The 14,149-nt window shown below is 37.4% G+C and overlaps 1 protein-coding gene across 3 annotated transcripts in view; it reads right to left on the bottom strand.

Annotated features, from left to right (window-relative positions):
* PJA2 (praja ring finger ubiquitin ligase 2) overlaps positions 1-14,149 on the bottom strand; it is a 33,948-nt gene that overhangs the window by 5,039 nt on the left and 14,760 nt on the right. For all 3 annotated transcript variants that reach the window (XM_054054290.1, XM_054054291.1, XM_054054292.1), the window contains 4 exons: positions 11,769-12,840; positions 8,066-8,251; positions 6,499-6,675; positions 4,183-4,294 (listed from right to left, as the gene is read on the bottom strand). In XM_054054290.1, coding sequence (XP_053910265.1) covers positions 4,183-4,294; positions 6,499-6,675; positions 8,066-8,251; positions 11,769-12,840 — 1,547 coding nt within the window. The remainder of the gene's footprint in view (positions 1-4,182; positions 4,295-6,498; positions 6,676-8,065; positions 8,252-11,768; positions 12,841-14,149) is intronic.

Raw genomic sequence — 14,149 nt, forward strand, 5'->3', positions numbered from 1 at the left:
TTTAGAGCAGCTTACTGGGCTGCAGCCTGAAAGCATTTCTGCACTTCTACTGCAGTGGCAAGGTAGCTCCAGCAACCATCACATCTGTGTCAAAACTCTGCATACTAGTACTCCATGGGTAGTGGGAGGTGTCCCTGCCCATAGCATGGGGGATGGAGCTAAATGATCCCTTCCAACCCAAACTATTCCATGATTCTATGATTTTACTAGTAGTCTCAAACAGAAAACAGAAAGCTGAGTATAGCTATACGGATAATATGTAACTGCAAAGTGACAAACCAGCTTGGAGTACAGTTCAAAGAGAGAAAACAAAGGAGCATGCAAGCAGGAAACTCTGGAAGGTGAGAACAAAAAAACCGTAGAAAGAACAGGAAAGGCATCTGATGAAACTGAAATCTAATCATCCAGCATAAAAATGCCTAGCAAAACCAGAACAAGTCCTGATCCTCAAAAATAACTACGTCCAGAACAGAGGAAATCACTCCCTTTACTCTTGGAGAGAGGGATGATGAGAATAAAAGGCAAATCATGATGAAGAAAGACAATTCTCACTTCCCTCGAAGACCTCTCAAGCCTGATCACCTTGACACTAGTTACTAAGATACTATTCACATTATCTTAACTCTCTACTTGACACATACATAGTTGCAACAAAGTACCTAACCAAAACTGTCATATTACAAACATTCTCTATATACGCTATAAATTAAGAAAATAAGAAACTGCATTTTCTAGTAGAAAGCAAAGACATTTTCAGCGATGTCTCTTACCCAAACTTGAAAAGTTAATTCAGTTTTGCCTTTGCAATAAAAAATAAACATTGTTTTAAAAAAAACCCAACAATTCCTTCCCCCAAAAATGCTGTACTTCACATTTTGGATATCTCAGCAAGAATTGTGATCATAGTATCAAAGATAAAGAAGAAACTTTGTAACATCGAGATATCTATTATTCCAATGAAAGATCTTACATTTTTAAAATGTATAGAAAACGTGCACATCTTCCTCTACAATCGTCTGAGATCAAGAAAAACTGTGTTTAAACACTATTCTGAACATTATTCCAGGAACTCTATCCTCTGTTAATCCAGTCAGAGACAGGGTCACATGATATTTTATAAGAGATTACACCAGACATGCCCATATCCTGTCTATCACTTGCTGTGGTGATTAAAAGATAGGATCTCAGCAAACAATTAAAATTAATTCTGGATAGATAGACACTACAGAGCTCTTTTTCCCTCATTTTCTCTCTACTCTAGAAATACTTGCATTATTGCCTAAAAAGTGTTGAACAGTTTTGGGTAATCCTTGCTCTTATTTTCTGAAAAAATTCAGCAACCATCTTCACACTGGGAAAAAAAGAGGTGCTCTGTATATTCTGCTTGGAAATATTCAGAATTCTCACTCAAAACCTCTGTTGTCCATTTAATCACAGTCAATACAGCTGCTCCTTTTATAATTCAGTTACCATTTGCTGCTGACTTCCCTGCCTACCACAGTGTCAGACACATAAACACTTATTTCAAGCACAAATACTGCTTAAGAGAATTGGCTTTCCCTATTGTTCAGCACCTACACTGACCCGTACAACAGGTACCAGACAGACTACCTTTGTAGTCATCTACCTGCTTGTCAAGTGTGTTCAATGAAACTCCATTCTTGGTGACATGGACGTAATTACAACAGCCATGGACATCTCCATCTAGGATTGCTTTTACAGGTTGGCCTGACAAGACTACACACATATCTTCTGACAGAGTAATTAGAGAAATATTGTTGCACAGTAATGAAAGAAAATCTCAAACCCTAAATAACTTGTCTCCTCTCCAAGTGTTAACATACAGGTTACAAAAAATTAAAGACAGGATTATTTATCCCTCTCTATGTAGATCCTCTTGCTTGGTGCAAAGGAGGAGGTCAACTGCTTCTGTAGTTCTATTCTTTTTGAGGTAGTGAAAACTGGCAGCTACAAAACGAACAAGGCATTATTCTCCATACAGCTTCAAAATACTGCTTTTGTAGTAAGTATATCAACAGACATTCTACATATTACTAAGTAGTTCTGAACAGTCTCCAGATGAGTAAAGCTAACAAGATCCTATAGCTGGAAAAAACTGCTGAATATAGCAGGAGAAAACACTAATAATGCCGACCTCCCATATATCTTGGAGTACACACAATATCTGGAATTTAATGATTAACTCCAGAGAACAACCCTTCCACCCTCTTGGAAAATCCCCATAAAGTTTATTGACAAAATAATTGATTTTGCACATATTCATGGCAGAAAAAAATAGTTCTCTAGAACTGTTCCACTGACTGGCAGCTTTAGAAAGCATTTCAAGTGATATTCTGTCTGCAAGGGCACTATGATACACCATGATGTTGGAAGATAATGGAACAGATCCTCATAGAAACTACGCCAAAAAGCACATAGAAGACAGGGAGGTCATTAGAGGCAGCTGTCATGGCTTCACCAGTGACAAGTCTTGCCTCACCAACCTAGTGGTTTTCTAAGATAGGGTGACCACATCAGTGGACATGGGAAAAGCAATGGATGTAATGAACCTGGACTTCTGTAAAGCCTTTGATATTGTTGGGGCAATTCATGGTTTCAATAGAGCATGGGATATCACATGATTGAGAGCTGCCCTGGAGAGAAGGACTTGGGGGTACTCATTGATGAGAGACTCGACATAAGCCGGCAATGTGCACTGCAGTGCAGAAGGCCAACCGGATGCTGGGCTGCATCAAAAGAAGTGTGGCCAGCAGGTTGAGGGAGGTAATTCTTCCCCTCTGCTCTACTCTCATGAGACCCCGTCTGGAGTAGTGTGTAAAATTCTGGAATCCATTTCAGATATATACCTGTTGGAACAGGTCTAAAGGAGCAACAATGATCAGAGGGCTGGAGCACCTCTGCTAAGAGGACAGGCTGAGAGAGTTGGGGCTGTTCAGCCTGGAGAAGAGGAGGCTCCAGGGAGACTGTGTAACAGCCTTCTAGTACCTGAAGGGGGCCTACAAGAAAGGTGGGAAGGGATTTTTTACAAAGGTATGTAGTGATAGGACTAGGCGGAATGGCTATAAATTGGAAGAGGAAAGATTTAGACTAGACAAAAGGAAGAAATTCTTCACAATGAGGGTGGTGAGGCACTGGCACAGGTTGCCCTGGAAAGTTGTGGATACCCCTCTCCCTGAACTGTTCAAGGCCAGGTTGGAAGGGGCCTTGGGTGACCTGATCTAGTGGCAGGCGTCCCTGGCCAAGGCACGGGGGAGGGAAGTAGATTATCTTCTAAGTCCCTTCCAATGCAAACCATTCTACGATTCTGTGATATATACTCTGCCCTGTTCACCCTTTTTAACTAAAAGCTGTAATAGAACTTCCCCTTGATGCCCCTAAACTTACATCGCACCCATGATATTTAACCCTTATTTTGACATATACCCTGCAGGGGAAGTTTCTGTCAGTGCAAGAACTGTCACATTGCATCAAACTGAATTTTAGCTAGCTCCGCATTCATTCTGACAGTGACCAGCGTCATGTAACACAGAAAAGGCAAAGATCATAACCATGCTGTTTCTCAGTAACAAATCCTCTGGTATATCCAAAAATTAGACAAATAAAACAACTTCAGAACAAGATAAAGATAAAAAGCTTGTTTTCTTTTGGGTGGTTTGTTTTATTTCTTTTCTAAATTTAAAACACATTGAGTCAAGGCAATCAAACACGGAATACTGAGGAATAAAAATCAGACATCCAATTCTACTCTTGCAAAAGAAAGAAGTTAGGACAATTGACAGGCACAGATAGAGGTATGAAATTTGCTTTGTTATGCAAGGAATTAGGCAACATTCTTTAGAATAATCTAACTAGCATATTTTTATACTGGTAGAAATTAGTATATTTCCAACCTGGTGATTCTATGATTCTATGATTTATTTTCCTTCAAGAGAAAATAAATACATATTCTAAAGAAAGCAGTACTGATAGATGAATTCTTACACTACGCCATTTCAAAGAACTTCCAACTTTTATTTTTGAGCTTGCAGACCTGAAAGATCAAACTAAAATAGAAAAGCAGGTTTTTCCCTGATTCACCCTATTTTCACATTATGCTGGAGGAAGATTCAATAATAAAAACTCATCACAACATCACTGATATCATCAAGAATATTTTAATACCTCCATAACTTGTTGTAAGTGTTCCTCTATAGCCATGAACGCGAGAAACCGAGAATCCATATAAGGAATGGCTTGAGCAAGTCCTAGGCCATCACCAAACTCATCAAGTAGTCTAAAAAAGATGTGTTAAGAAACATGGTCTTCATTTCAAATAGTAATAACATGGTGCCTGGGTACATCAAATTACTACATCTCAGCAGTCAACTACTGTGTGTTTATACTCTCATGAGGTGGTTGTGCTGGGCTGACTTTGGCTGGATGCCAGACACCCATCCAGCAGTTCTGACTTCCTGCCTCAACTTGACAGGTGTGTAAATAAGACTAAAATGTCATGGGTTGAGATAAAGACAGGGAGACCACTCACCTATCACCACTACAGGCAAAAGACAGTCAACTTAAGGGGCAACCTTAGTGTAACTGAAAAGTCGAACCACATGATCTTTTCAGGTGCCTTCCAACCTCGACTGTTCTATGATTGTATTAATTGCCAATAAAAATGGATTTGGATGGTGAGAAACAAAACCAAAACCTAAACTGCCTTCCCCTTAGTCTTCCCCTTCTTCCCAGGCTTAAATTCACCCCATCATTCCCAATTCCTTTATATCTCCCTACCCCATGCAGTCAGAGGGATAAGGAATGGGGGTTATGGTCGGTCCATGGCAGTTCCTCTCTGTCACTCTTCCTTCCTCACACTGTTACCATGATCCATTGTGCCTCCCATGGGTTGTGGTCCTTCAGGATAACCTTGCTGCTGTGTTGGTCTTTCCAACAAGCTGCTGTCCTTCACTAACTGCTCCAGCGTAGGCACTCCACAAGCATATTTTCTTCAGCAAATACCCAGCTGCTCCACTGTGGTCTTCTCCAAGGGCTGCAGGGGAATCTGCTCCAGCACCTGGAGCACCTCCCTCCCCTTATTATCTGACCTTGGAGTCCACAAGGTTGTTCCTTTCACATCGTCCTCTCTCACACTGTTGCACAGCACTTTTTACTCTTTCTTAAATACCCTCCCAGAAGCACCACCCTGCAGTGGATCCACTGTAGATAGATGGAACCAGCTGTGTTCCACACAGGGCAGCTCTGGCCTCTCCTCATAGAGGCTGCTCTGCAGCCCCACCTGGCAGCACCTGCTCCCAGTTCAGTGGCACACTCAGGATGATGTAGGCTTCAGAAGAATATGATGGGAGCATCTACTGTTGACTGCTTCAAAAAGCACACAGTACAGCTAATACATTTCACACTTACGCAATTAAGCTCATTTTACAACTAGCATTCAGATTTTGATTGCATCATTTGTCACACTTCATGACAGCAGCTGTTTCTAGTTCTGTTTTCAACTTTTAAAGATCAAATTTTAAAATGGGCACAAGCAAAATCGTGTACAGATCCACATATGTTTAACTGACAAAATTTAACAGACTAGAGCAGCATCTTCCTTCCTGTTTTGAGTAATTAGGAAGCTTAATAAGACTAGCCTCTAATACTTAGAAAACAGATTTTGTCCATATTCTACAATTCCTCTGCTAGCTTGCTGCCTGGCACTGTAGGAACATGTACCTTACTTCTAGCTTAGACTCACATGCATTAGTCCCTGTTGCACTCTTTCAGAATACAACTTCAAGGAGAAAGTATCAATGTTTTTTGCATGTCTACGCTGCGCTTATAATAACTTTTAATAAGTACATAAGAGAGAAAACATGAACTCTTACTAGAAAGCATTCTATCTAGCTCATTCTTACTTTAAAACAAACACATTACAGTATTCTAGGATTATGCTGTTAAAGTGGCTTTGATCTCTTTCTTCCTGGTAATTGCAGATTTTTTGTAATGAATGTATTGCAATATTCTTCATTAATGTCATGACAGAAAAACGAGTGAAGCATTTAAAATTATGATAGTATTAGGTAAGTGCATGGTATTTCAAAGAAAAACAATAAGAAGCATATAAGACCTAATTTATAGCAGTTGCAGAAGAGGAAAAGGCCAATTATAAAATAGCACTGACTTGAATGCTAATTACATTACTATTAGTTTACTTCTGTTATACTATCACTATACTTACCATCTTGACAATTAACTGAAGAATTACACCCATCACTTTAATATTTGGTGCACCAGAATTTTCCCAGATCACAGTCTGATTTAGCCAATCTACATCCTTTCTCTCTCACTAGAAGACAAGTAGTACTCAAAGTATCTTAAGCCTTAAAACTCAATCAGACTTTCAAGCAAGTGCACACCCACAGCCATCTTACAGAAAAAGAAAAACACCAAGCACAAAATCTCTGAAATTAATGTAGAAAACTATCAAAGGCATACCTCCATTCCACATCCAGGTCTTCACTCACACTGGAGTCATCCTCAAGATTGTTATTCCCACCCAACAGGTAGAATAAAGGATACATAAAATCACTAACTGGATTGTATTCTTCATCACTGCTACTGTCTAGCTCTTCATGTAACCAAGGAATCTCTTCTTCCTCCAATGTATGTTTCCTTCAAATAAATAAATGAAAAGCCAAAACTAAAAGCCAAGAGAATTCAGAAACACGTGCAAGAAAAAAAGCCACACATTACACAGGCTAAAGATGTGTGTTTCCCAGACTTAGAGAGTCCCAGATTAGGAATTAAGCACTTGCTAACAAAAAAACAAAAAAAAAAAAAAAAAAATCAAGAAAGTTCTAGTGGTATCAAAACCAGACTCGGAATCTAGTAACACCCATGATTTGATGGCAAAATTACTTGTCTGATGCTCAAGGCCAGCAGTACAGTAAGAACCTTGCTTTGGATTTTCCCCAGTACAGGCAGTATCCATGCCAGGGCTAGTAAATTTTGTATTAAAGATTTTCTTATTCATCTACAAGTTCTTCAAGCCACTAAAAAGAAAGGTTCTCTTGACACGCTGGAACGGCCTTCACAGGGAAGCTTAGCCTGAATACAGAGATACTATTTACAAGAGAAGCTATTTGCATAAGAAGAAAGACTCCTCTCATTCCTGCATTTTCTAGAGGAGTGCAAGTTGCCTGGATGTTTACAGCCACAGGGATGTAAGTACCACTTCCCTTATGGAAGGGCAAATGAACAGAAATAATACACTCATAGGCTGTTTACATCAAAAAAAGCTAAAGAGCACTCAGCTCCACTGTTGTTGTTCTGAAACAGATTGTTTTCTGTAATGTTTAATATAGCCACACCAATTCTCCAAACCTCAAGAGACAGTAATACGAAAAAAAGCAGTAACAGTGATTTGGACTGCCTGGTAATAGGTAGAAGAAGCTGAAAGAACACTTAGGCATGGCTTGTTGCTTTATAAAGACTCAAACTAAGAATATAAGGTGCTTAGGAAAAAAAACCACCCAAACTTTCCATAGCCACTTATAGATACAAATTTTGCCTTGCAACAAAGGCAGATACATTTTAAAAACTACAGCACTGAATGACTGGAAAAATAAGTAAGTTCTTAGTAAACAAGTGGTTCAGCAGTTCAAGTTTACTTTAGTCACTGATAGAGCTCAAGAAATAAAGAGTAGCAGTAGGGAAAAAAACCAATAAAGTAAAAAATGTAAACGCGTATCTTCGTGAGTAACTTCCTAATCTGGCTTTTTGAAGTCAGTATATCCAGCCTATTATCCCTATTGATACCACATGTCAACACCCCCCTCATTATTTCTGCATCTTGCATAAAACAGAATTGTTTACATGACATGCCACTTTTTCCCTGATTTAAAATACATGTAACTACTCAGATTATTTTAATGTAGGCAAGTGACCACTGCTAGTTTAGTAACTACTTCTGTTTATGTCATCTTATTCTGCGTAGTGTCATGTGGATATCATATTACTGCTTATGTCAGAACTTAGAGGAAGTTAACTAGTAAAAGCATACCCTCCTTGGAAACAGAAGGCTTTGCTCTCCTCTTCTACACCACTGCTACTGTTCTGCACTCCAGGCTCACATTCCTTCCTAGGTGGGACAGTTTCCCAGCTTTCATCACTTGAGGACTGGTCTCCTTCTGTAGCAGTAACATACTCAGGCAGAGCCACAGAGCATTCTCCATCACTGCATTCTGAGCTGCAATTTAAACAAGGCACTGTTGTGAACTGAACACTGCTTTAGAGGAAAGAAAACAAACACAAACATCCTGTGGTCTTCGACTTTCTTATGAACACTGCTCTTCGTATTGGCTATTTTTTTATAGGAGAAATTAATTTTTGACTATTTATAGATGTATTACAAAGCAAATAATACATCTATATGTATTAAGAGCTGATTAGAAATCAGTTTCTAAGAAAGAATTCTGCCCATCCCACTTCGCAAAAATGTTTTGTTCTTCCCCTTCCACATCTGCAGAGTACATGAAACAACTCAGGAACATAAATTCAGAACCACTATGCGCATCCTTCTCCAAGCACTTAGAGGAAACAGCAGGAGTAATATGGAGAACACTAATGCTTGCTTAACAAACAGTAAGTAATGTTGGCCTTCCCTATCATCCAAACAAAACTTAAAGGAAAAGGCACCATAACCTCTAATCTGTACACAATGGTCCTTTTTTAAAAATCATGCAAAGATACAATGGATGACAAACTGCAAATTACATAATTTACTAGCCCAAAGATGAATAGCAGGAAGTTTTTCATGGAGACTTTGCTCAGCCACCACATCGAAAACAGCAGGAAATAAGTTGTCAGCAGCTTAAACAGAACAGTAATGTCAAAAGAATCTCAAGAAGGATGAAAGTAACTACTACTACCTTTGGTCACTTAGAAGGTTCATTCAATGCTAACAGTGACAGTTGACATTACGAAAATTCAAGGCGTAGTCAACAAGCTACACAAGTTTAAAAATTTATAGAAAACAAATATGTGAAAAGCAAACATGCTTAATGGAGTACATCTTACAAAGTAGTCCACAACACCCACAGCTCATTTTGCAGTCTGCTAAACTTAGTATGTCTATGTGTATCAATATTATTACCCCAACTGCAAACTCATTTCAAAGAAACCTTCCTGCTAATATTAAAAGTAGATGCCAATAAATCTTGCTATTTTATGAATTATAAGTATTTTTGAACAACTGCACATTATATAATGCAAGTTTTACAAGAATAAAGAAGATAAAGACACAGATTATATGGAAGCATTTTAACTTGAAGCAGGACTACATTTTTCTCTAACAATTTTGATGACTACAGAAAGTAATGTAAATGAGAATATTCATTAACATCGGGCTACTTTAAAGGATTATTTTACAATATGAATTATATCTGTTTCTGATATGCAGTCTAATGTTTATTTGGTTTTTGGTTCAATTTTTTTTTTCTTTGTTAAAGGTTATCTAAGCATACTGTAAGACTAGCCCAAATATTCAAATACCTTATTTTAGTCTTCTCTATTTTATAACAATATTCTGATGTTGTTAGTTAAACTTGTTCTCTTTAAAGTTAATACAAACTCTAATTCAAACTAGAAAAGAGGATATGCCTACAGTCAATAACACTTAACAAAGGAAGAATGCTCAATGTATGTATTTAAAAACTTAGGATTTAACTGTGCTCAATTCTATAGAGATGAAGATGCAGAACATCACTTAATAGTTAAGCGAGCTATAGGCTTGCTGCTTGCCGAAAGCATAACATGTTAACTTAGCATCTGCACATGGATTTTCTGAGAATAGTCTCTTCCCTGGATGAACTGGCCTGTACTAGCCATACCATCCAAAACTAAGTGGAAGGAACTAAAGGATATGGTCCTTGTTCCACCACTTGTGCCCTCCAGGGACCCAACATGACCCTCCGACCTTAGAGCATATGTGGTTCTAACAAATACACAATACTTTATCCTTCTTGCACAGCTTCTACATGCTAACAACACAATAGTTGGGCCCTTCCTTGAAGCAAAAAACATGAGGTGAAGGCACAGCAATGAGCGAGGCCAGCTTCTTGTTGGCTTGGAAATAAGTGAAAGTTAAGTTACAGGATGTAGTTTGACACGTGTCGACTCTGCTTTTTATGCAGTTATATATGTATATTTAAACATGTAATATGGCTTGATCCTTTGAACTTAAAACTTTACTTTTTGCAAGCGGAAAAACATATTACTCCTTTCTACAGAGTAATCACTGACAATTTACTTAATAAGAATAAGGCTTTAGAAGGTTTAGAACACAAAATTTTTTTTAAGTTAAAGCACACACATGCTTGCTATTTAGTGGTTCAGTCATTGTCATCATGATGAACATGTTCACTTTCAGAAAAGCAATCTGTACTTCTTTGTTATGTTACAACAATCTGTCACTTTGAATTAGAGGAGTCAATCTTATAATTGTAAAATAGAGTCCATTTCCTCCATTGCTTTTTAATCTTCTAGTGGCGGCATTTCAGAAGTGGGGAAAAAAATAAAGATTATGCAGTAATAATTTTTGAAAAGTAAACCTTACAAGGGAGGAAAGGATTCATTTGCAAGTCCACATATATCTTTAATAAGAAAAAACCCACCAAAATTAAATTTATTACCCCATTGTACAACGTCTTAAGGAATTTCTTTTCTCATAACTGGAACTCTGAAACATTTTAAGGACACGAGTTTATGCAAATTAATTTTCATGCTGCTTTCTCCACAAAAGCAGCGGAAACACAATCTGCTAAGAAGGTTAGCTTATGAAGCCAAACGGAAAGCATACACACAAAAGCCACATCAACATGTTGTATATTAGACAGTGGGAACAGAACCAACAAGATGAAATCAAATTAGAAGAAAAATGTGGACAAAAAAAAAATTCAAACAAGATCCATCGAAACCACTACTGCATGTATCATAAATGAACAGAGAGTTAGAAATAATTTTTTCCCTCAAGTAGCTTAGTTACCTAACTCCAATTCACAGAGAAAAGTTCTTAACCAGAATTATATGAGTAATGTTAATCAATATTAGGTTTATCCAAATTAGTCTGTGTTCTGTGTAGAGAGCCCAAAACACGAGAAGCCTGAATGCTGCTCCCCGAGTTCAAGTTGGAGCAGTTTGCAGATCTGAAACTGTACTCATTAAGAGTTACTTTGGAAATACCTACTAGTCTAAAGAACTTAAATTAAATAGGCATTAATAAGCAATCCTATTCGTCAGATATGACAAGGAAGAATGATTTCTTTCAAAAGGCTGGAAACAAGAACATACATAGGCTATCATGCAGAATATTGAGATTCAATGGCAAAAAGAACAAGTCCCGAAAATAACAAGTCTTGAAGGGAATCCATAATTTGCTAGAAAACGTGTTGAACAAGGCTTGCCCTCTCTAACTTCCATTTGCTCAGTAAAAACAAAAGGAAAATAAAAAAGTAATCTTCCTTCATGGACTCTTTGACCCCAAACATAAGGAAAGGCTTTACACATCACCAGAAGAACGTGCATCACCATTTCTTTAGATGGACTTCAGGAAGTATGAAGGAAAACTGTAAGGAAAAGCTGAAATCTTGTCATCTGACTGTATTCTGAAACTGCTTGAGTTTACATCCCATTTGCTAAGAAATACAGATTTGCACAGTTTTCACAGTAGATTCCATACTAATCCAAACGTTGAAATTACATTTTACCTGTCTTCATCTTTGTGAGACACTGAGAAGTGTCTGCTGAAATATCCAAACTCATCCCAAGAAGTGCAATAGTCCAGAACACTTTTTTGTTCTTGAGATGTTGCACTTTTACTTAGGCCTCCTTCTGTGTTCCTTTGATGATCTCGATACTCTCTTGAGTCAAAGAACATTCTAGAACTCATCTCTTCTTTGCTGTTTCTCAAGGCATGCTCAGCGTAGCATTGGACTTCAGCCATTTCTGTTATCCTCCAGGAACCACTTTCTTCTTCATCAACATTAGGAAGAAACTTGTCTCTCTCTAACTGGTTAGCAGTATTTGGTTTTCTTATTTTAGGTCTCACTACTAGGTCGAGTGGATTTCTTTGGTCAGTCTTCACACCACTGGCATTTAATTCATTAGCCATTACCAAAGCCGTTCCAACTCCAACATCCACTTTTTTTATCTGCTCTGTTTCATAACTGGCACCATTCAGGTCACTTTTCAGTACAGCTTGATCTTCAGCAGAAAATTTTACTGTCCTGTTGTTTGAACATGCCAAGTCTGAATCTATACTAAAATATCTCACTAAAGGCATTGGTCCCGCTTCTTCACAACATTCTCTAGAAAGACAGTGGTTGAGAGCAGAGAATTGGGACTGTAATTCAGTAAAAGACTCTGTAACAATTTCTAAGTCAGGAAGCATGTTATCTAGTGTTTCCTGAAATATACCTGCTTCTTCTCTTGCTATAGAAAGTCGGTTTTCAGCATCATCTTCCTCTCCATCACTGCTATCAAGCTCATAAGAGTCAATGTTTACATAAGCAATTGCGTTCTGACTATTCAAATCATTATGCACTCCAGACATGTATTCTGCAAGGTCCTCAGAATTTTCATGAAGATTCATAAAGTTCCCCGAGTTCTGGCTGCCTTCCAGACCACAAGAGAACACAGGAAGTGGTAAGGTGTACACATCAACAGCATGGTTTGATATACATTGGCAAACAGCTTCTCCTGTTCCAGTATTTTTTATTAAAGGCTCATCTAATAAACCAGATGGAACTTGAACCATTGGACTAGAACTTTCACAAGAAGCTGTAAGAAAGAATGTATTGAAATAATCAAAAGCAATATAAATATTCTCATATACAATAAATGTTCATTAAATGAAAGGATAATTCACTAGGAGTGCAGTGCAATTTGATAAACATTTACTAGAAATGCAGTCATTCACTAATATATTTATGTTCATTTACATAAACTAAGCATATAGAAACAGACTTAAATGATACTATTTCAGCTCAGCCTGTAACAGAAAAACCCCAAGTATTAATACAATGTGTTTATGAGCAGTCCTTTTACATTGTTTGTATAAAAGGGAAATTAAAGATGAGAACAGGAAATCTGAAAAATCTATAACATTATAAAAGCTACAACATTTCTTTCTATAAGTTAAAAAATGGACTATCCATTCATTAACAGGCTAAACTGTGCCTCCTGTCACACTCGGATAAAGCCACTTATTGCTGCTATAAACTACCTACTAATAGCACTTGTACACATAGCTGTGAGTGCAACCTCTCATAAAAGGAAAACAATAGCAGGGACAAATGTGGAAGTACAGTCAGTAGTTATCACTATCACAAATTCAATTTGGTTATATAACACTTTAACACCTCTTGCATAGAGGGACAACAAATATCAAACACAGAAGCAAGAGTTAAAGAAGGTAAAAACATGTATACTGATGAGTGTAAAACAATTAATGCTTAGTTCAAGTCATTTGTAAACTCCTAACCAAGGCAACAGTCCAAACTATTTTTTAATATACAATGGCCTGCATGACTTCATGATATTAAGAAATTTGGACACTTAAAAACAACAACAAAAATAAAAAAAAATAAAAACCCACCACCAAACAAAAAAAACAGAGAGACATATGCATGCTTTGATGTTATTTCAAAAACAGGCAGCGGTGTTAAATCTCTGAGATAAGACTATGTTTCTAATCCAACAAGCAGTTTTGTATTTATCTATGAAATTTTAATTCTGATGTTAAAGTCTCAAAAGACATTTTGAGAAATACTGACCTCCAACATTCATTAAACAAGAAAATGAAGTGGTCTGAAAGGTATAAACACATAAAAAGTGAACACCTAAAGATATTTCAATAGGCTTAAACTAATTCCTACTGTAACTACCTAAAGGTTGACAAAACCAGAACTACCCTGTCAATGATTCATAAAATACTTCATCACCTAGTTCCAAACTGAAGGCTAGAATAGGCATTCTCTTCCAAATGTGATTTGTAATTTGATGTGAAGACTAATTAATTTGAATTATACAATATTATGGTTATCTAGTTGGTTAGGCTGTATTAACTCATTCAGGAATGTCCTTCTTC

This window comes from Cuculus canorus, chromosome Z (genome assembly GCF_017976375.1).
Source record: "Cuculus canorus isolate bCucCan1 chromosome Z, bCucCan1.pri, whole genome shotgun sequence".
Lineage (NCBI taxonomy): Eukaryota > Metazoa > Chordata > Aves > Cuculiformes > Cuculidae > Cuculus > Cuculus canorus.